Genomic DNA, 24029 nt, shown 5'->3' with positions numbered 1-24029 from the left:
GATTTAAGTTGTAAAAAATAGTAGGTATTTATATAAAAGTGTTAAAACTTATTTGACTAGGATGAGGTGTTTGTATAAATGTTTTTCTTGATTAAAATCTCATTTATAAAAAAGCAAATCTTATCTATACTATACAATTTTTTTTTAATTAGCAAGATTTAGAAACAAAAAAGACATTTTCTATAAATTTGAAGAAAAATTATTGACAATCCTGCAAACATTGATAGACTTTCGTTCATCTCTTCTTAGCTGCAAGTGCACTAGGTCAGAATACCATTCAAATATCTCGTCAAACTTCGATTTATTGACTTCATAACTGTTGCTTTCATTTTAAGCCTTCTCTATGATTATCTTCTCTTACCTGATTTACCAACAAATCAATTGTATTAACTATTTAATCACATGTGTTTTTTTTCAGATTTATTACGTTTTCAATCACAGGCAGAAAAAACAAGCTAATTATATGTTCAAACCCCACCTTTTATTATACCTACCATTGAATAGCAATTACCTAGAATCTATTAAAATTTTTATTACAACATCGTTTGAAGTTTGTTTCAAAGAATCTTATGAGGCATTTTAATTCTGACGTTGCGGAAAACAAGTATCTATTTTGTTGAAAAATGTAAGTAGCTAAAAATACAATGAAAGTTCTTTAAAAATAAATTAGTACATACCTGTTTAAATTAAACCGCCACGGTACTAGTTAGTCACTTTTGATTTAAAATGCAGCTAGCTGCAAGTCACAGTTTTTCTCTAAATATCACCATCATGAAAATTCTTGGCTTATATCCATCAACAAAGTTTCACAATTTGCACAAGGCTTACTCCTTTATAATGTATAACTTGGCAATGTTGCCATGTGCACTTTTTGGCTTACTTCACTTTGTATTCACTCAAGATTTTACAAAGTTTGACTACAACGATTTTATACTAGTGGCAATGTTGTTTTATACGTTCAAATTTTTACCTTTTGTTGTGATAAAACATAGAATCAAGAAGTGTATCCATTACTTTGATGCCTCTTACTTCAATGTGACAGAAGACCAGAAATATATTATTGAAGATTGTGTAAATGTTTGTCGACGAAACTCTAAAGTGTTTTTTATAAGTTGCATTATTGGGATACTTGGATTTTTAATCGAACTGATCCTACATGGTAACAATTGGGACCTACCGCTTAATGTTTGGTTACCTACGTTTATCAAAGAAAAGCCAGTTTTGTATTACACTGTGTATTTCCTCTTGGTTTTAGGTAAAAGTAATAAATGTGTTCGTTATTAGTAGTGTTTGATTTTAGGATGCATTTACAGTGCATTAGCATGCAGTATAATAGATCCACTTATCGGTGGTTTAGCACATCATGCAACAGCTCAGATTCAGGCTCTGAAAGAAACGTTACAACATTTGGACAAATATGTCGATTTAGAATTATTGCAAGAAAAGAGCACAAGAACGAAACTAACATCCACGGCGATTAAAAAGTGCATTCAGCGCTATCAATCAATATATGAGTAAGTTTAGTAAGAATATTAACGCAAAAATGTTTCTTAGATTTGTTAAAGAATATGAAAACTGTTTTTCACCAGTGATGTTCTCTCAGTTTATAGGAAGTGGAATTGTGATTGGGCTTGGCTGTTTCCAACTGAGCAAGGTTTTGAAATTTTTTAAAACAATAAATACTTTAACATTTCAGTTTCTAGATGTTAACGATTGATATAAATTTTCTCATAATGCTGGATTACCTCTGTGTCCTCTTTTTACAAATATTTTTCTATTGCTATTACGGAACTGTTCTTCTTGAAGAGGTTCGCATTTATAGGGTGAAAGTTACTGAAAGATATCGTATGTTTTAGAATAATACGTTTTCAACTGCTGTGTATATGAGCCAGTGGTATGAATACGACATTCAATCAAAAAAGATGCTTATTATTCTAATGGAAAGATCACAAAAGTTAATGATTGTTAAAGCAGGAAAGTTATTTGATCTATCACTGGAGACATTTTCAAAGGTTTCTAATGTAAATAGTATAAACAATTATTGGTAAAAAATATGTTTGTAGATATTAAAGAGAGCTTATTCTCTTTTAGCAGTTTTAAACAACTATTAAAGAAGAAAATTGAAATTTTTATTTTTGCTTCTGTCTCACTGACCCACTGATTGTTCCTTTAACCTACTAAATTTTCACTTATGCAGCTATGCATCGCACCCCTCTGCACTAAAATCAATCGTTATAGAATTATTAATGAAATATGTTGATAACGTTGCAGCGACCGCGCCAAATGAGCCAATGACACAACATATTACATTTCCAAGAAATCAATACTTTATTCCATTCTAGATACACTTTGCAAAAATTAAAATAAAGTGCGTACAATTTCTGAGTCTTTTTTTTGTTTCTGATAGAGATTTCAATGCCTAAAGTTTTTTTTATTCTTAACCTAAAAAGCTTTTAGTATCATTTGAATAAATATTTAATGATTAATTTACAGTCTTAATTGCTTTATTCTACAGTTTTTGTACATTTAAATGGTAAACTCATAACAATTTGTCGATTTTCCAGGCGCATCCACCATAATTGCAGAAATCTGTTTAACCATTTTTAGATTACTAAAATGTTTATTAACTTATTTAAATTTAAATAAAACAGTTTTTCAACAAACTAAAAATATACAGAGAGTTCCATTTGCAAAAAAGAAAATTTTATAATTCTTCGCTGTTAAAACATAGGGGTGTATCTCATTTTATTCATAAAAAACTTTCTTGGTTAAATTAAATTACTGGAAAATTGCCCTTGCTAGAATTCATATATTTTATTTTAGTTCGTATTATAATATCACATCATTATATTTCTTATTACTTTCATCGATTTTTGGTGGCAGCATTTTATAGTAAAAATCTCTTAAAATGTTCTCATAGAAAATATAAAAAAATGATGCACCCCTATGTTTTAACAGCGACGAATTATTCCCCAAAAATTTATTTGTACTTGCGTCAAGAGAAAAAGCATAGTTTGATTACGTATAACTCTTTACGTATGGAAGATTAAAAATACTTAGAGATACTTAGAAATTTCAAAGAATTCTAACTTATTGTTAGCCAAAAAAAAAAATCAACTTGAGATTTTTGAACCAACAACCACCCATTTAAACTCGACATCAAAAAAGAGGTAAGCACAAAAAAGTCAACTTCGACACTAAACAATTAACGCCAATTTTAAAGTAGGCATTTTTAGAGAGATTTATATTCGTTGTTTAAAATAAATGTGATGATATCGTCAGGAAGAGTATCTAAACATTCTGTGGAGCTTCCTAAACTTATATTATGTACCTATTGGTTTCAAATGTTTTTTGCAAAAATATGCCTAAAAGTTTTATGGTCAATTTTTTAAATAAAGTCGCATTCATACAAAGTCTCTTTACAAAATGCGAAATTATGGCTGTTCAATCTCCAAAATCAAATACATCTGTCATCAAATTTAATTGCAAATTAAAATCGCAATGATAAGCTTGAAAAATAAATCGATTTACTACTTGTTGAAGATTGGGCGTTTGAAAAACAATTTAAAACCACTCTCCGATTTATATCATTGGATTAAATCGATTTCCCGTTTATTAGATACCGTTTTTTTTACTCCAAAAAGTTAAATAGAAGCAATCAAGCATTTATTAATCTGTAAGGAATGGTGAATTATTAATGTCGGTAGTTCAAAGTAGACTTGCTGACTGTAATAAAAATGCCGGATATTACAGTATCATGTAATTATTCCTTGTTGGATTAATAGAAAAAATGAAAAATCAAAAGACAGTATAATTACTTGCATCTATTTTTCATTTCAACTAGCTGATTAAAAATGAATATGTTCTCAATAAAAGAATTTCTTTATCCACTTCCGCTTCAGTTTTGAACTGAACTCTTTGCAAGTTGTTTGTCAAAGTAATTAAGCAGAAGAAGTTACTCTAAAAATGAACATTGCAATTGAAGCAAGCTTTACGCTTAACCTAATTCTAATGAAACTAATGGGAATTTATCCAATCAAAAAATACTTTCGTTTACATAAGTTCTTTGGTTATGCATTATACTTTTTTGCAATAGTTCCATCATCTCTACTAGGTTCGGTTCAATTCATTTTAGACGAAGACACACGGAAAACAAATTTAGATACCTTGACGATGATGGTTTTGATTTTTATTTCACCAAAGTTACTCACTGCTCTGTTAAAACGAAGTAGCATCCAGAATTGTATGCACTACTTTGACTGTGAGTTGTTTGAGGACGAAGTTGCAAATCATATGGAAATTTTTAAAAAGTGCATCTACATTTGTCGACGAAACTCTAACGTGTTTTTTGGTGGAGTTACAGTATCAGTTCTTTGCTGGAGTGCTCAACACATTTTCATTATAACTGATGGTAAACTTCCAGTAAATATATGGTTACCTTCTTTTTTGAGAACTTCGCAACCAGTTTATTACTATTGTTATATTAGTACTGTTGCAGGTGAGTTTATTTGCACTATAATTTTATGTATGTAAATGCAAAATAATTTATGTATGTAAAATAATAATTCCAGGAGTGTTCTACGTAGGATATGTTTGTATAGCAGTTGATCCTTTAATAGCAGGATTAATCTGTCATGCTTCTGCTCAAATTCAGGTTTTGAAAGAAAATTTGCAAAATCTTGATAAAAATTATTACAGGACTAGTCCAAGATTCATTTACAAAAGTATCAAAAAATGCGTCAAACATTATGACTCCATTGCTAAGTATGTGTGCGTATCCAGTGTTGATGTTGATTTTAACAGATTTTAAAGATTTATAGATGTGTTTGAAACGACCTGGTCTTCGGTCATATTCTGGCAGCTCGCAGAAAGTATGATTATACTCTGTATCTGTTGCTTGCAATTAATCAAGGTATGTAAACGAGTATCTGCGTATTTCATTTAGCAAACCTAATCAGATAATTGTAGTAAATTTGTATAGTTATTAATAGTTTATTTTTTGAGAGGTCTTGGCCTGTATTGTTTTTTGGATTGTCTGTTTTGCTTTAACTTTTTGTTTTTAATACATGTTGGTTGTTTCTTTCCCCAATCGATTTTTTTTTGTTTTACCCTAAAGGTCAACTTATTTACCTAATATTTTTTTTACCATATGATGAAATCAAAATTTTCCTTCTAATTTGCACAAAGATAGACAGCACACCGATTATTGCAATTTTTCAATTAAAAAAGCTTATTAAACTGCGACGTATTGTGGATGCACCTTTAGAATCTAAATAGAATTACACAATTATGACTGAAATATATTGTTTTAGTTGGAAACTATCGATGTCAACTTTATTATATTTTCAAACTATTTATGTACGCTTTTATTACAAATTTATTTTTTCTGTTATTATGGAACAATTTTAATAGAAGAAGTAAGTGTAAAAAAAGTGACTGTACTTGACTAAATATTTTTTTTTAGAACAACTCTTTAATAAATTGTATTTACATGAGCAACTGGTACGAATATAGTAGCGAATCAAAAAAAGCACTGATAATTTTGATGGAACGTTCGAAGAGACCAATGGTTGTTACAGCTGGAAAACTACTTGATGTATCTCTTGAAACTTTTACATCAGTAAGTTGAAATTTATGATTACAAACCTTTAATAAAAAAATTTTCAGGTATTGAGAAAATCATATTCTTTGCTGGCAGTTTTAAAAAATTATTAGACAAGAAATTCACGAAAAATTCGCATTTTGTTGTATATTACACTCAACTACATATTCGTATAAATTAAAATACATACATATTAAGAAACCTTTTACTTTTTATTTATTTATCACCCATCTCATTTTGTTTATGTAGCTACGTACCAATCAATAATAATCGAGACGGTTTATTAGATAATCAAAATTAATATTGCAATCGTAATTAATTATTTCGTATGAGCAACATAAATTGAGTTTTATAGTAAAAGTAAATACTTAGTTTATTCTAGTTTTTATAACTAAATTGTTTCGACGCCCGCCTGAAAAGAACTAAGTAAATTCCTTGTTTAAGTCATTCCGTGTCTTCCTTTTTTTATAATTTCTGGTAATAAATATAAAGCAATGATCTATTGAAATGTTTTATTAAAGTACTTAATTTTCATTTATGCAGTTAAGTAACACAATGCAGCCCACTGCCCTAAAATCAATTAATATACATAGAATTATTAATAGTACATGTTCAAATGCCTCACTGGCATAATAACACAATAGATTTTCTAGAAATTAATACTTAAATACAAATTACAGATGTGAGTCTCAATTCTTCGATTTGAGATTAATAAGTGGATTTTTTGGCACTTACCACCTCACATCTACATTCCAAAAATTTGGTGACTTGCAAGAACTAATTTTTGAGCGACATTTAAAACAGTTCAACGAAAATAAAATACATTATTACAGTACCTTCGAATACGTTTCTAAAGTACACCAAATTTCGTCAAAAAAATGTTGACGCGTGTTTCGATAGCAATGCTACCATCATTAGAGAGATAACTGTTTAATCATCTCTTTGATGATGGTAGCATTGCTATCGAAACGCGTGAGCTGGGCAACTTTTGAGGTAGAATTTACACTGCGAAAATTGTAAGTTTTTGTTTCCGTCTGTATACTAAATTTCAATTTTAAAGTTTCCTCTAATTAATCCGCCGATTGACCGGTCTTCCCTTCACGCTCTCAAAAGAAGGCTACTAGCAAACGGTAGCATCTGGTGGAAGCATCTCATCCATGAAGTTGGCATGTCACTACAAGACTGTTTCGTGTATAAGACATATAAAACTTTTTATTCTATTTTAGGTTATAATCTTGTTTATAAGCACCGAAAAGCGGGCATAATTTGAGCTTTATGGCACAGATTAATCAAAATTCGCCAAGCAATTTGATTTTTATGGTGTTCAAACAAGCTTTGTAATCGAACATTTATTGTTAAAAAAAATCATACAATCATATTATTTATTTATAGAAATTAAAAGTACAATTACTAGGATTTGCAATTGTAAGATTACATGAACCAACACCTAAACTAACAGACCCTTCATTTGTCTGTGGTATGTTAATTGAAGCTCCCCCGCAAATGTTCTGAGCAATTTTTGATTTTGTTCTGCAGAGAATTTTCTACGTAAGATTCGGCTACCTTGTCAGATCGCCATCCACCCAATTGCTTCAAAGATCTGGTGTCACCGCCGGATTCAGCTAAAATGGTTGCAGCACTTCTGCGGAAACAATGTCCTGTGTATTTATTTGCATTTGGTAACTTCAGAAATTCAGCAATTCTTGAAGGCATTTTCCCGAAAGTATTTTTTCCTACCGGCTGCGAAGTGCACTTGCCATTGTGATACGACAAAAACAGACTGTTAGTTTTCACGTATTTAGGTCGTAAAGCAACGTATTTGTTGTACAAAGCTATATAATCCATGGGACCATCGTTTGGGACTATTGTAAACTGCTTAGAAGTATAAGTTTTGGTCCTACAAATTTTCACTAGTAAGACTGATCCTTCAGTTGTCACATCTTTAATGGTTAAGTCGTGCAGCTCTTGACGACGACAGGCTCCAAATATCCCGAAAGCAGTAACAACCTGGAATACACGATTTATTAAATTTGGATATGAGAAGTAAAGAAAAGCCTTTACCTTGACCAACAAATACACAAGATCGGGTGCCTTTACCATGAACTCCTGAATTTCTTTTTGCTGAAGTACCCAAGACTTCTTCCCTTCATCACCCACGGAGTTACTCTTCATATATTCAGTAATCATCAGAAACCTTGATATGTCAACGTTTTCTTTAATTTTTATCATTTTCTTGAGCTTCGAATAGATGCACCACAGGGAGGAAGGTTTGTAAATTTTTGACTACAAAGGAAGCACAATAATTTGCTGATTATTAGTTATTTAAATGCAACTTATTACCATTTGAGACAAGTATGCCATCACCAGTTTTTCATCACAGTTGCTGCCCGCGTTTTTCGTGCACCGCCACTCGCAAAACTTGTCATATTCTTTCTCATACAAATCCTTTGATTTCTGGGGAATCAGTTTTCCTTGAGCAGCTTCAAATTCGTCTAAAATCTCTTCAGAGTAAACGTTATTTGCTTCGACAATTTCCATTTTGAAAAAATTGTTTACAGCAGTGTCCATAACAACATCAAAATAGCCAACTATCAACACAGCACTAAAATTTGCATCGTCACAAGCGCTTGCAAGAAACTACTGATTCTTGAATATTTTAGAAATTATAAAATAGAATACAACGTTGTATGTACCACGGGCATAATTGATTATGGCCCTCGGGAAATTAAAAGCCCTCCTTCGTCGGGCTTTAAACATTCCCGCGGGCCATAATCTTTTAATTATGCCCTTAATACATAAATAACTATTAAAGTGCACGTGCTAATTGTTTTAGTTGCTTCAAAGTAGCTACTCCTTCATTGCAGTGCTCAATAGCCAGAAAGAAATATTTTTTTAGCCCCAAAATAGTAGAAAACTTTTCCTAGAATACACGCCAATGTCGACATCAATCGAAAACCGCTCTCTTTCATTGCCGCCTGACAAAAACTTCTGACTTCTGTGCATTTTTATTGCAGTCACCTTCCTACTTTGCACTTGAATTGAATTGAATAGATTTAGTCTTTAATTTGTAAAAAACAATCTTGCTTAAAGAACCAGAAAGAACTGTTGAAACAAAATTTTTTATTATTTGTAGGCGACTAAGGATAAAATTTAATTTCATTGTTTTTTATTTCAGTACAACATTGAAGTACATATTCTTGTTTTATTTATTTAATTTCCTTTGGTAATTAACACAAAAAACTACATTTCATGTTATTACAATTTTACAATATAATTTTACAAAACACAAGGACTAGTTATGTCAAAAATGTATTAAAGATTCAGCCCTTTGACAATAGCATACACATCATTGGCAGAAGTAACAATGACAACCAGAATTTTATGCTCGCAGCTATGAGTAAATTCCAAATTTCTTTGTTGCGTTTTTTTGTAAGTAGGAATTATAGTTCTTGTCAGTTCGAAGCTTTGAATGGTTCTAGCCATGCACAAAAGTTGTCTTCAATGCACATTATAACAACACTGTTAATGTAAAACCATATATTGTTCGACTAATAAATAAGTGCGTCAAAGTATTTTTTACTAAACAGGAATTGTAACTTATTTAATACACCTATAAAAATAAATATATTTTTTTATTTTTAAAAAATACCAAAATACAAATCATAGAAATAAATAACAAAATTTTTAAATATTCTACATACAGGCTGTCCGGAAAGTGGCGCACCACCTTGAAAGGGGGTAATTGGGTGATCCCCTAGAGTACCAAAAAAATGTTAAAAAAAATGCTAGACTCTCTGTTTTCGCAGGAGGACCAAAAGAAAATTAGGAAAATGGCAACATTGCTAAACTGTTTTCCCAATAATTTAAATTTCTAGTATTCAAAGCCATTGCAACGTTGCTGTTGTATTGTTGGCGTTAGTGAGGTCGGCTCATGAACGAGTAATGTAACTATGGTTTCATGTGAACGATGCCACACTGATCGAGATTGTTGATTCAAAAATTTTGTTAACATTTTTCAGGCATTTCTTACAAGATTTTTCCGATTTTTTTTGCACCATGCCTTTGAGCAAAATGTCCTTTAGATAACAAATTCTATTGAACCTAAAATTATTGCTCAGAAATCAGAAAATTTTCCGGTGATCTATGGCATAGTTCGATGATACAGTTTTACGGTGGTGCGCGACTTTCCGGACAGCCTGTATAAAGAGTGATAAAAAAAACCATGAGTGTAAGTATCATGTCCTTTTCAGTTAAACCATTTCAGAAATCAAAGCAAAATTAATTTAAACCCATTGCTTTTCACAATATCGTTTTTTTTTTTTTTAAGAAAAACTTGACATTACTGTTCAACCCAAAGTCTCTATAATTTTAGGTCTGAGCGAGTCCACTAATCGCGTTTCCATGTTGATGACGTCAAAACGGTTCGCCCTTTGGCGCGAAGTTTGAATACATCGGTTAACAAGCAAACTGCAGTTTTGCGTGTATAGTGAGCCGCTTTTACCATGGCGTACCTGACTTTTAGAGTCGAATATTATCTTATTGCACTCATAATGTGGAGGGTGTAAACAGGCTATTGTGTCCGAAAATTAAAATTTACGACATCTCCAAGTAGGTAGAAAAATGTGGACCCGTGCCTCTTCCAGGTATTAGCGCGGAGGCTCAAGATGATTGTTGATCCCTTCACCGTGTTTTTTTAATGAGGTTGATAAGCTTTTAATTTTTGTTTATTAATTTGAAAAAACCGAGAGTCATCAAGTATTTACGATAAGAACGAAAAAATAATGTTGGAACATGTGTATTTGCATAATTATATAAAAAAAATATAAAGAACATCCTAATCCTATCTATCTAATTAAAAATTAAACAAAAATTATGAAATTTATATAAAGTTATAAAAAAACTACAAATTAATCATTCCACATCAGAATCATCACTGTCATCATTAGTGTTTATGATGAGTTCTGGAAAGTCATTTCGACCTAGGAAATTGTTTTCCACGTGAACTGTGTGGTCAATACAATTGGACCAAAGAACACCGTCAATTTTTTGAGCCTCTTCGCGGATCAAATTAACGACAGAATTAGTCAAATTTGGCGTTAAATTACCCTTCCTAACTCGGTGTTTGAGTTGGCTCCACACCAACTCGATGGGATTTAGCACACAGTGGTATGGTGGAAGTCGCAAAACCTGGTGTCCACAGTTTTCAGCAAAGTTGTCAATCGCATATGATTTGGACTTAGCCACGTCACTTTGTGTAATTAAAGCAACCAAATTCTTTTTTGTCTGCTTTGCTGGGAACTTAGCTTGAATGAGTCTTTCTCTAACAGCCATTACCGTTGGAACTTGCTTTTCTTTATACATCGTGTAAATGATGGATCGAACAAAATCTAATTCTGGTTCACTGAATTTTTCGTGGACTTTCAGTCGGTGACGCCTATTTGGTCCACAGTTTTCTCCGGTAGAATTGATGATGCGCTGAACTGTCCGATATGGTATTTCCGTTAATTCAGATGTAACCTGGACAGGTGCTTTCTCTCCCCGGTTAATCAAGTTTTATAGACTTTTCTGACCAAGTCCTTTGCAGAATTGCACAAATATTTTCGCACCTCGCTAGCACCTAAAGAAAAAACAAATTTTGTAGTTATTAATTCCATTTATAAATATTAGGTCCGTACGAAAAATATCTAAATTTTATTTAAAATAATGAATTGATAATAAATAAAAATAATGGTTTTCTTCACTTACCTTCTTTTAACAAGTTTTGCTCTGGAACGTCCATTGGCTCTACACCAATTACGTCGATAAAATCATCATTTTCATCTTCATTAGATTGATCTAACCAAGGTTGCCACATCATGAAATAGGTCGTAAAGAAAACAAAGTGAGCAAAATTCGTCAAACAGTTAACTTCAAAATGATTTTTCGTACTTACCGGTTCTCTTTATACATATTACCACTCCTTTTAGTTTAACGACATTTTAATATTCCACTTAAAGTCCCCACTTTTTCTAAGAATTAAAGAATTAAGAACAAATAGGCAAACAGACTCCTTACAAAAGATTCTGAAAAATACCTATTTGTGGATTAATTAAACAGCAAAATTGGATTGCGATAGAAAACTAATTTTGCGTATGAGAAAACAATGAGAAGGAAACGAATGTTTATAATTCATTTCACAAATTCAGAAGCATTATGTTAATATTACATTTTGAATTACTTATATGTATTTGTGTTAGGATTTGAAAATTCTTTATAATTATGTAAAATACACGTTCCATCATTAAAATGATGAAATTTTTTCGTTGTAAAATTTTAAAAACTTGATAGCACTCCATTTTTTTAACTTGTTTAAAATTTAAATTAATAAACAAAAATTAAAAGCTTATCAACCTCATTAAAAAAAACACGGTGAAGGGATCAACAATCATCTTGAGCCTCCGCGCTAATACCTGGAAGAGGCACGGGTCCACATTTTTCTACCTACTTGGAGATGTCGTAAATTTTAATTTTCGGACACAATAGCCTGTTTACACCCTCCACATTATGAGTGCAATAAGATAATATTCGACTCTAAAAGTCAGGTACGCCATGGTAAAAGCGGCTCACTATATGTATTTTCACTTTGACACTCAATTCTCCAATCGCAGCTTGACCCAAGTGCCTCTAAAGAGAATAGTAATTCGCACTTGGGGAACCAGTATCAAGACGAAAATGCTTTCAAATGTAAGATCGGAAGCAGCATTGTCAGAAAAGTTTGGTTTTAACTTACCTTTTGCTTCCACAACCACGAGGGAAACACCAAGAAAACCTCAAGATTTTACACATTTTGGAATGGTTTGTCATGTAGTAGCAATGTCTGCCAGGAAATGATGAAAAACTCAAAACTTTCTTACAGTACAACTTCCAATCTTTCAATGAAAAAAGTTTTTGTGATCGAGTTACTTGTGTCCCAGGACTGAGTGTCTTAGGATCCTGGGATATTTCTGATGTGTTTTTCTGCAAATCGGGGTTAAATACCATGATAATAATCAGAAATAAGAGCCAAAAAAATTGACTCAATTTTTTTTTGGGTAGAGGCCCAATCATACAAACGCGCCACTGCTCTCTGGAGGAACCCTCTTGAATTAAATGAGGATGAAAAGATGGTAGAGGGGGTAACCAAAACTGTTTATGGAAGGACGCCATATTGGAAATAGCCAAATGCTGTGTTTTGGGCATAAATGGGAGTTGCCTACTAATAAGGGGGTGCATACGAGACAAGTAAATAAAAGTGTTGTTTTATGAAAAGAAACATATCTATAAATCATTATTATTATTTTTTATCAACAATTGATAAACAGTTCAATATTTTGTTTAACTTAAATAAACTTAAAAAATTGTTATACTAATTATGACACTGCTCGAAAAATTCAAACTAATTTTATGTACCCTTTCTAAAAGTTGATGTTTTGTGATCTAAACAAAGTACCTAAACAATATTTTTACCTTTTACCTTCGTATCAAGTACAATCATAATAGGTCAATTTGAAAAATAGTTAAAAAATATAAAAAGGTTATTTATGCAGTTTTTTTTATGATAATAACTTATTATTCTAATAAATATTTAAACAATATCAAGAAAAACGAGGATTTTAAAACAATTAAATAAAATAAATTATTATGCTGATCATAAATCATAAGTTCTCTGACCGCCAACTTTGATCCAAACGTTTGCGCGCCCAAAAATTCGATCTTTTTACATTAGTTTTGAGTTAATTGGATATGAGCAGTGTAAAGACTTTCGTTTTGAAAACAAAAAGACAAAGTTATAAGCTACTTGATTTAAAAATTGGTAGCAAAACAAATAAATCGCAACAATTATGATGATACAGGGCTTCCAGATATTGCAGTAAATTACGAAAAAAAAAATTTTGTTTATTGTTTAATTTCTATATGTTGTAGACCAAAATTTTGCATAAAATTTGAACCGCCTCTCAAAAGTATGAATAAACGTGAAATCAAATTGTATGGATTTATTATTACTGGTGTTTAAATAAATCAATTTTGGTTAATTTTGGTCTAAAACTTCCCCCAGACAATTTAAAATTAAACTGTCTATTGATGTGGTTGAACCGAATCTTAAAAAACTTGGAAATAATTTGTTTAATCAGAACATTGAATCAAATTTGGTTGCATACATTTCAAGAAAGACTATTTCCAACATGGCGCCCTTGTTAAAACATCCCCACCACCACCTTTTCATCCTCTAGTTATATTCTTTCATCTAAGATATTAGTTTCTACTCTCTGCTGTAACTAAGCAACTAATATGTACTAAGAGAGCTATTACAATGTTGCAACATTGTAAGTTTTTCTTCAAAGCTAAGAAATATGATACTTTTAAAACTTGGTTTAATACACTTTTTGTCCTTTTTTTGATACAGAATATTATTAACTGTAAAAAATGTGATATCTAATAACAATGAAATTGTTAGTAAAAGTTTATCCAGAGTTTGATCGTTTATAAAAGCAAACTTCTATTTTAGTTAAAAACGCACAATTTTCGTTTTGGTTTTCAATTTTAGGCTTAGAAAAGAATTAGCTACAACATGATAGGTAGCATAGGCATTTTTTTTTCATCACCTTTATGCAGTGTGTTGCTTTTAGAATGCATACAATAATTTTATATCTCAGTTAATTTTAGAAATTAAAATTCGCATTTTTTGTACTACCAAACTCAATGTAAGTTGCAAGGAAAAAAAAACTACTTCTCTGTTTTGTTTTTCCATCTTTCCATGCACTTCAAATTTCTAATTTTCTGCCTTTTTGAGGATCCTAATTTACAAAAACACATTAATATTTGTAAATTTTCTCGGCGCATTCACCATAATACAACAAAAATTTAGCTATGTGGCTAAATATTAAAAAAAATAGATAGCTACAAGTGTAATCTGGTATTGCTTGAATCAGTCAGAACAAAATTCATCAAAAAATCAATGACTCTTTAATAACGTGCTTCTTTAAAACTTAATATTTTAACCAATAAAGCTTCATAAATTATTCTTCTGAAGGTTTTCCTTTGAAATTTTATTTTAAATAAATAAAAAAAATAACGGTTTATAAACTCTTGCTTTGAAATGAATTAATTATTAACTCAAGTCGCTTTAATTACAGGAAAGAAACAGGAAAAAATAGCCGCAATACATATAAAACCTCCACTCTGAGATATTACTTCTCAATTGTAACAAGACTCGTTCCGTATTAAAACCAATTTTTAATGGACAACATAATTAATCAAAGTTTTAAACTTTCTATATCTATAATGCAATTTCTTTATTGGTATCCTCCGAAGAAAAGTTCAAAGTTGGATATAATAAAAGCTGGTGTTATGTATCTGACTGGTCTATCCCTTACGATTTTGTGTGCGGTAAATTTTTTTCAAGAAATGGATTATGAAGGTTTAAGAATAGAACTAATCTACATCATTGAATCAAGTAATTACTGCTTAAAATCACTGGTCTTTCTTATCAATGGCAAGAAAATTCAAAAGTGTATTAATTATTTCGGAGCTCCAGCATTTGCTCCTAGAACAGAAAAAGAGAAGAAAATTGCCCATGACTGCATCCGCTGGTGTCGAAACATTTCTATTTTTTACATAACCAACGTGTCCTTTGCAGAATTTTTGTTAGTATTTGCGCCGGCTTTTCTAAAAGGAGTCAACCCTCTTTTACCTCTGTGGTTACCATATGAGGAAACACCAGGAGGAATTGTGTTCTTCTTTGCTATGTTTTTACGCTGCGCAGGTACTTTTAATATGTTAATTGTTTCTCCACGATTTAAAGATATTTTTAAGGAGTTTTGTACGTTGCCTTTGCTACATCTCTGATTGATCCTTTAGTCGGTGGACTTGCATTACATGCGGCCACTCAGATAAAAATCTTAAAGTGCAGATTACAAAATCTACACGTCTCAGACTATAAAGAGTTGTTTGAACTTGTGGAAAATTCAGTTGTCCGTAAGAATATCATTGAATGTATTCAGCACCACAATGCAATTCTGAGGTTCGTAACTTTTACGATGATATAATTTATGTTTAATCAGTTTTTGAAGGTTTGTAGATGAGTTTGAAGACTGCTTTTCGTGGCTTATTTTTAGTCAGTTTTTCGGAAATGCTGGGACTCTCTGTTTCTGTTGTGTCACATTTGTAACAGTAAGTTTTGTATCAGTAATAATATAATTTTTATAATTGGTTTTAGCTCCCTTCTTACAGTATTGATGCTGTATTAGTGTGCACCGTTATTGTCGCTGTTGTGATTCAAATTTTTTTGTACTGTTACTTTGGAACCGTGTTGTTTGAAGAGGTAAATATACATATTTAAACCACAATATCAAAGCATTTTAATAGAAAATCAAGATTATAAAATTAGGTAATCCTTCATTAAAAAAGGAAACTCTGACAACATAATTTAGCAATTTTTTATTGAAGTAACATGTGGAGTATTTAAAACTGCCAGCAAAATACAATAATACCATTTTGTCTATCACTAATACGTGTTTTGGTTTTCAGAATAACACTCTTTTAACAGCCACCTACATGAGTTCCTGGTACGAGTATAATACTGATAACCAAAAAATGTTGATCACTTTTATGGAACGGTCAAAGCGGCCCATGGTTGTAACCGCCGGAAAAATGATTTCGATGACTATTGAAACGTATACAAAGGTAAGTTTAAATTTTCTAATTAAAAATAAAATAAAACAATTAATTATATTTTTTTTAGTTACTCCAGAGCAGCTACTCGTTCATTGCTGTGTTAAAATAATTTGCATTGAAACGGTTTGGACACAAATTGTAATAATAGACATTTTTGTTCATGTATTTTTCTTTATTAAAAATGTGATTTAAAGTGGTAAATTTGATTTATTTTTTCCCACATAACACCCTTCATTAAAACCCTATAAATTCTGATTTCCATTACATATCACTTCGGTTTCTTGTAATATTTATAGATGAGACATTTACAACAGATGCCACCATATGCTAGGTTTCTGCTGCCAAGGATCTGAAGGAAACTGCTCACTGGGGCTTTCCTATAAATTCCCTTAAATGATCTCCGTTCGTCCATTTCCCCTTCTAATCGACTAACCCACATATTGTCTACATTTTTTTACGTGTTCGTTAATAGTTCCAATGACCACGTCTTTGCTAATCAATATATCCACGAGCTATTTATAGCGCTTTTATGCACTTGCCGCCGAACATTAATTGATCGTCCGCAAGACAATTTGCTTATCAAATTAGTACAATTACAGACAGGATTTTAAAGTTTGTGTTTCGTATACAGAAAATGAAGTAGAAGCGATGTGTCTTTAGAATACCGAAGCTGCGTCAAACTTACATTATAGTAGAGTTTTATTACAATATTTTCATTATTCAGAATATTTTTCTGAAGATATTAAAGAATTAATAAGAATTTAACAGATAACTCGTTATACCAAAAAGTTTATTTCTGCTAGAAAATAGCTTCAATTCTTTTTCAAGTTGTATTTCACTATCAATCAAGCAATAAAGAAACCAACACATTTTAAATTCTAGATCCTGCTTTAAGATTCAATTTGGGCGTCATATTTACAAGCATTTTTTCTTAATGCTCTTAAATAACAATTTATTGAAAGTAAAAGAAATATACCAGTATCCAAAAAATTATATTTTTTCTTTTTAAATATAAACCAATAGTGAGTGAATTATGCTCAACTTTAAATTTGACACACACATTTTTTAAAATTGCAAACTACAATGTTTACTTTTTAACATTTATTTCGATAACTTTTGTTCAAACTTCTGATATGTCATTAAATTCCACAAAAAGAAATCCTAAAAAATATAATTACAACTCGTTTTTCAATCAAAAACTTATTCAAGCAGTAAGCAAAATGAAGTTGCCAGACATCTTTTATGGTACTTCCTCCATTTGCACTGCCAGTGTTGACCCATTTTATGACATTTTTCCAGAGTTTTTCTATTTAATCGTTAAAGTGATGATTCATGATTTTCATCTTCAATCCGAAAAAATAATTAACTGAACAATATTAACAGAGCTTTGCTGAGTGATGAAGCAAATAAATACTCAGTGCAACCACTTAAAGTACCATAAGATTAGAAATAATTGACTAACTTACCAAATATCTTATCTCAAAGTTTCACCAATTTTTAAACACAAATTTTCATAAATTACAACACTAGTTATTTAAAAATTAAATGGCACAATTTTCGTTGCATTATTTGCACACCACATTATAAAGACTTGTTTCTTAGTAACTGAAATATTCTTTGTCAACAAAGTTTTATAAATTATGCACTTACGTCTTAATTTTAAATTATACATTACCTTTGCGTTGCAATAAAAGTCGAACACGACGTCTTCTTTTCATTTTTAATAAATAATAAAGTAAAGGCGGTATAATTAAAGGAAAGAATTGTAAGAAAAATAACGAGAACGTCTATAAAACGTTTCAAGAGTATTAACGTGGTCATATCAAAAGAATACATCGTGCAGTTAACTCTACTTTCATAATGGACGACAATCTAATTACGAAAAGTTTTAAACTAACCGTAACTGTAATGTCGTTTCTTCATTGGTATCCATCCGAAAAAACCTCATTGATTCAAAAAGCCAGAGCTTATTTCATGTACTTAGTTGCAGCATCGCTTACAGTTCTGTGTGCAGTGAATTTTCTACAAACTCTGGATTACGACAATTTTAGAATCGATATAATCTACATAATACAATCCACCAATTTCTGTTTGAAGATATTGACTTTGTTTCTAAAAGGTGAAAAAGTGAAAAACTGCGTGAGCTATTTTGGTTCTCCAAAATTTGCACCAGTAACACAAGCAGAGAAAAACATTATAGAAAACTGCATTTGGTGGTGCCAAAACATGTGCTTTTATTATCTCATTAACGTTATTATATGTATTTTTCTTTTGATTTTTTCTCCGCTGTTTTTCAAAGGATACCAGCTACTTATACACCCTTACGTACCATTTGATGTTTCACATGGAGGAATTGGATATTATGGTACATTTGTATTCATTTGGGCAGGTAGGATAAACGTACGTTTTAATAATAAATTTATTAATTATTTTTAGGAGTTTTTTATGTTTCGTGTGCCACTTCAATCATTGATCCATTAGCTGGTGGACTAGCACTTCACGCAGCAGCTCAAATAAAAGTTCTAAAGTATAGACTACAGCATCTTCATTTACCACACACAGATGATAAGACTGTAACCACGAATTCCGTAAATATGACTGTTCATGAAAACCTGGTCAGCTGCATCCAGTACCATAATTCTATATTGAAGTTCGTACACTTTTGTAGAGAATAATTTTTTCAACTTTATTTTCTTAGATTCATAGACGTGTTTGAAGACTGCTTCTCTTGGCTGATATTTTCTCACTTTTTTGGAAACGTGGGCACTCTTGGATTCTGCTGTGTCACTTTGATAACAGTAGACATATTTCTGGGTTTGATTTAATAACAATTGATTTGTTTTAGCTCCCAATTGCCAGCGTAGACGCGGTGCTTCTTTTTAGTGTGATCATCTCTATTATAACTCAGTTTTTCTTGTACTGTTACTTTGGAACTGTATTGTTTGAAGAGGTAAATTTAAGCTTGTTTCTTTGGCAATTTTTTCTCATTTTTTCGAAAATTTCTTCCAGAACAATACTTTATTAACGGCCGTGTATATGAGCTTCTGGTATGAATATGACGTGACTGCCCAGAAAATGTTGAACACTTTTATGGAACGGTCAAAACGCCCAATGATTGTGAGCGCTGGTAAAATGGTTGCTGTCACGATGGAGACGTATTCAAAGGTAATTGAACATTTCGATACGTAAAGTTTACGATTTATTATTTTTCAGTTGCTTCAAAGCACCTATTCGTTCATAGCTGTGCTAAAATAATGTCATACAGTTTTAGATTACATAAATACAAGACACTAAAATAGAATAAAAAAAAATAGAAAAGTGTAAGGACTAAAAACAGAATTATTCAATGTCTAAACAAACTGTACACAAAGCGATAATAAAAATTTAGTGAAGCAGTACCTTGTTTAATTTCCAATCATAATTATAAAACGCAAAAAAAATATTTTCAAACCATCTAATTTAATTTTTTATTAAATTAACAGTTCATAATGTAACAAATAATTGTTGTTTTACAAACAACAGGTCAGCTACCCGTTTGTCAGACAAAAATAACTTTCCACATCGATTAAACAATTAGTCGACTTCAGTCTAGAACGACAAAATGTCTGAGTCTGATGCATTCTGGAAAATCGGTTCCTTTATTTTCAAAATATGGAAATACAGTGGTCTGCCAATGTACGACCTACAACAATCTCACAACACTACAATAATTCTGCATCAAAAATCGAATTTTTCCTTCTTTTTTAGTATTACTTTTATTTTCTTCAACGTTTACATTTATTCAAAATTTGTTGGAGTTACAACACTTATTTATAGCGTAATTTCTTTAATTCAAATTGGTTCAATCTTTTTACAAAATTTTGGTTTAGTGATTCTCACGTACAAAAAAAGAGCGAACATTGCAGAAATATTCGTGAATTTAATTGAGTTAAAGAAAATTGCAAGTCAGTTTTTATCAAAATCGTCTGAGCAGACAATAAAATTCTTGATAAAATACATTGTGGCTTACATAATATTTCAGTATAGTATTATAACAATCAGTGTTCTTCTACAGTGTTATGTAGGTTTTAAAAACACTTTTGAGATCTTTTTCGCTCTGTGTGCTTACTTTGGACAGGTATACAATCTAAATTTAGAATTTCTACTAATTTTTATTTTGTTACAACTCAAAGCTTGTTATTCTGAGCTAATTCTTGAAATAAGAAATAATCCAGGGGTTGCAATTCAACTCCGAAAATACGTTGATTTCCATTCTTCACTCTGTGCTTTATGTATCAAAGTTAATAACACGTTTGAAGGACTACTTTTATTAAAAATTTTATCAGATAGTCTAGTTAGTGCTACTAACTTGTATTACGCTTGTTATGCCTTAAAGTCACTAGAGAACAATTTCTATTATGTTTTCTTAATTATTCCTGCAAACTTACTAATTCAAATTTCAATTTGGTTTTCCGAAATTTATTTAGCCGATTTTTTTGACTTTTTATCAAAACAGGTAAATATTTAATTATGTAGCAATTAACTTCAAAAAATAGGATTTTAGGGTGCTACTGTTTTTGATGAAATTGACTTTGCTCTGGGTCGATCCAAAAATCACAATACTACCTACAAATGGGTGAATTTCACAAGCTATAAAATTATTGTGTAATGTTATTTTGCAGTTGGAATGTTTAAATTTTAGAATAAAAAATGAAGCTGTTAGATTTCAAATACTTGGACTTTTTACTTTAGATTGCTCGTTAATTTTCTTGGTGAGTAAATTACAATTTGGTAGTGTAATTATTATTTTTTAGATGATTACATCGATTGCGACTTATCTTACCTATTTAGTGCAATTCACGAAAAATTATCCGATTTCTTCTGATAAATTTATTTAAATTAAAAACGGGATATTAATAGCTGCAATTATGGTGGATGCGCCGGGTTTTTTTTTCAACTTTTGTGTCTCACATTTAATTATTGGCAGATCTATTATAATTAGACATAATTTTATTTAGGTTAACTCGGTTGTAATTATTTATTTTTAATATGAAAATGTAAGATATTCTGAGCATATTCATTTCTGTAATGGCAAGTATGTACTTCCATTAATTTTATTTGTTGACACAAAATAATAAAATTGATTGTAATATTTTTTTTGTGTATCGGTCAAAATGTGGCAACCAAAGAACATTTTTGAATATGTAAATCCGTTGTTTATTATTTGGAAGTACACGGGTTTGCCGGTGCATACAATAAACACATCCACGAAAGAAATTATCAACAAAAAATCGAAATTTATGATATTGCCTTTTATTATTTTAACCTCCAATATTTATGTGTACTTAAAGTATTATGGAGTAGAAAATTCAATAACAAGTTGGGTCACTGTCTATCAGTATGCGGCTAATTGTATCCAGAATATTGGCTTCGTAATTACGGCTTATTGGAAAAGAAAAACCATTTCCGAACTATTAATAAAAATTGGCCTAAATGAGACACGCATTTCAAAATTCACTCTACAAAAAGTTGATTACGAACATATAGCCTATCAATTGCTTCTAACATTTTTTCTAAAACTGGTTTTAGTGTTAACAGTTTTTGTTATAGACTTCAAGTTCATGATAATAGAAGAGAAAGACTACGTTTTTCGATACTGTTTCTACACTTCATCTCTCTACTATTTTTTATCACATTTTACAACATTTATTTTCCTATCAGGTCTATCAAATCTGTATAATGAATTTCGTAATGGTTTAGAAATAAAACGGGAAACCAGTTTCAGTATTCCGGATCTGCAAGAAGCTATCAAGATTCATAAAGCGTTAAACGAACTATCAAAAGATATCGGCAAAGAATTACAATTCTTTGTTCTTCCAAAAGTTTTAAACGATTTTTTTTATGCTGCGACTGACGTTTTTTATGGAACCAAATTAATAATAGAGTTCAGCAAGTCATTCACCGATAAATTTTCTATGACTTTTGCTATAATTACCTGGTTTCTTTTAGTTATAATTTCCCTAACTATTACAACAATGTTTTTTGAAAAAATTGTTGAACAGGTAAAATCTGTTTTAATAAGTACTTTAACTTTTGTTACTTTACAGGAATTTTTAACTGCAAACTTAATTGACGAGATCTGTGTAGCCATGAAAAAAAATGGAATTAAGTCATACAAATTTGTACGTTTGTTGTGCAGATTGTAATTAAGCTAACTGACATTTTTAGGAAGAAAAACTTTTTCTGCGACTAAAAGTTAACTCTATACAGTTCACAATTTGTGGTCTTTTAAGTTTAAACTGTTCCATTGTGTACTCGGTATAGCTTTAAACTATAAGTTTTATTTTTGGGCAATTTACTTTTGGTTTTTAGATCATTGCTGGAGTTGTCACGTACGTGGCATATTTGGTACAATTTAGCCAAATACACTAATTTTAATAAATAGTGGAATTTTGTTAACAATGGCTAGAAAAGAATCTGGAAAAGCATCCACCAACTTTCATTCCCAATCTCAATTATTGTTTCACTAATATAACTCAAATTGTTAAAAAATTACGCAAATAAAAACAAAATCAATAAACTTGATATTTATTAAAACATAATAACTTTAGATCAAAGCTTCATGTAACTTGAGACTTTTATCTAGAATCAATTTTTTTTTTCAGGAACTACATATGTATCTAATTAGAAACATTTAAAAAAATCTTGTTTTGTCTAGGTATGTAAAATACATTCAAAAATTGATGTGGTTCAATGCAAAATCCACAACACTCCTAGAAAAGGGTGAGTTTAACAACCTTAAAAATAATCGTGCAATTTTCAGCTTTTGTACCTCGCACAATATGTAGTTGTATTCTAATTATAGTTATTTTTATTGTTCTAATAAATAATTTCAAAGCCAGGTTAACTTGGTCGTAATTAATTTTCCATAATTATGAAAAGGTAGTAGATATATCTGAGCATATTCATTTCTGTAATAGCAAGTACTTACATTAGGAATACTTAATTGTTGACCCAAAATAATATAATTGATTGTAATATTTTAGCTGCATGTTGATCAAAATGTGGCAACCAAAGAACATTTTCGAATATGTAAATCCGTTGTTTATTTTTTGGAAGTACACTGGGCTGCCAGTGCATACAATAAACGCATCCACGAAAGAAGTTATTAACAAAAAATCGAAACTAATGATAATATCTTTCATGATTCTAACTGGCAATATTTTTGTGTACTTAAAATATTATGGAGTGGAAAATTCAATGGAAAGTTGGATTAGTACTTACCAATTTGGAGCAAATTTTATCCAGAATATAGGCTTTGTATGTACGGCTTATTGGAAAAAAAAAGAAATTCCGAAATTATTAACAAAAATTGGCCTAAATGAGACACGCATTTCAAAATTCAGTTTACAAAAAGTTGATTACAGACAATTAGCCAGTCACTTGCTTTTAACATGTTTTATAAAATTCGTCCTAGTATTAATAGTTTACGTTCTAGACTTCAACTTCATGATAATTCAAGCGAAAGACTATTCTTATCGATATTGTTTCTACATTGGATGTATCTACTACTTTTTATCGGATTTCACAATATTAATCTTTATATCAAGTCTAGCAAATCTGTATAATGAATTTCGTAATGGTTTAGAAGCGAAACGAGAAAGTCCTGTTAATGTTTTGGACCTGCAAAAAGCTGTCAAGATTCATAAAGCGTTAAACGAACTATCAAAGGATGTCGGCAATCAATTACAATTTT

The 24029-nt window shown here is 30.8% G+C and overlaps 3 protein-coding genes across 3 annotated transcripts; all 3 read left to right on the top strand.

Annotated features, from left to right (window-relative positions):
• The first annotated feature begins 14843 nt into the window (after nucleotides 1–14843).
• On the top strand, nucleotides 14844–16403 carry LOC148172957 (odorant receptor Or1-like). Its single transcript, XM_088039812.1, has 6 exons — nucleotides 14844–15383; nucleotides 15434–15641; nucleotides 15691–15790; nucleotides 15837–15941; nucleotides 16148–16303; nucleotides 16362–16403. The coding sequence occupies exons 1-6, from the start codon at nucleotides 14858–14860 to the stop codon at nucleotides 16401–16403; spliced, it is 1137 nt and encodes a 378-aa protein (XP_087895938.1). The 5' UTR covers nucleotides 14844–14857.
• Nucleotides 16404–18131: 1728 nt separating this feature from the next.
• LOC148172956 (odorant receptor 4-like) lies at nucleotides 18132–19644 on the top strand. The gene is made up of 6 exons (XM_088039530.1): nucleotides 18132–18683; nucleotides 18731–18944; nucleotides 18993–19092; nucleotides 19140–19244; nucleotides 19304–19459; nucleotides 19508–19644. The coding sequence occupies exons 1-6, from the start codon at nucleotides 18155–18157 to the stop codon at nucleotides 19547–19549; spliced, it is 1146 nt and encodes a 381-aa protein (XP_087895656.1). The 5' UTR covers nucleotides 18132–18154; the 3' UTR covers nucleotides 19550–19644.
• A 1803-nt stretch (nucleotides 19645–21447) lies between these two features.
• LOC148172955 (uncharacterized) lies at nucleotides 21448–22705 on the top strand. Its single transcript, XM_088039811.1, has 4 exons — nucleotides 21448–22335; nucleotides 22381–22455; nucleotides 22502–22591; nucleotides 22646–22705. The coding sequence occupies exons 1-4, from the start codon at nucleotides 21448–21450 to the stop codon at nucleotides 22703–22705; spliced, it is 1113 nt and encodes a 370-aa protein (XP_087895937.1).
• The last annotated feature ends 1324 nt before the right edge of the window (nucleotides 22706–24029 follow it).

Source organism: Gnatocerus cornutus, chromosome 6 (genome assembly GCF_029298725.1).
Source record: "Gnatocerus cornutus isolate USDA-ARS CGAHR chromosome 6, icGnaCorn1.1, whole genome shotgun sequence".
NCBI lineage: Eukaryota > Metazoa > Arthropoda > Insecta > Coleoptera > Tenebrionidae > Gnatocerus > Gnatocerus cornutus.
Note: the sequence above shows the minus strand (reverse complement) of the source record. Positions and strands in the feature narration are given on the sequence as shown.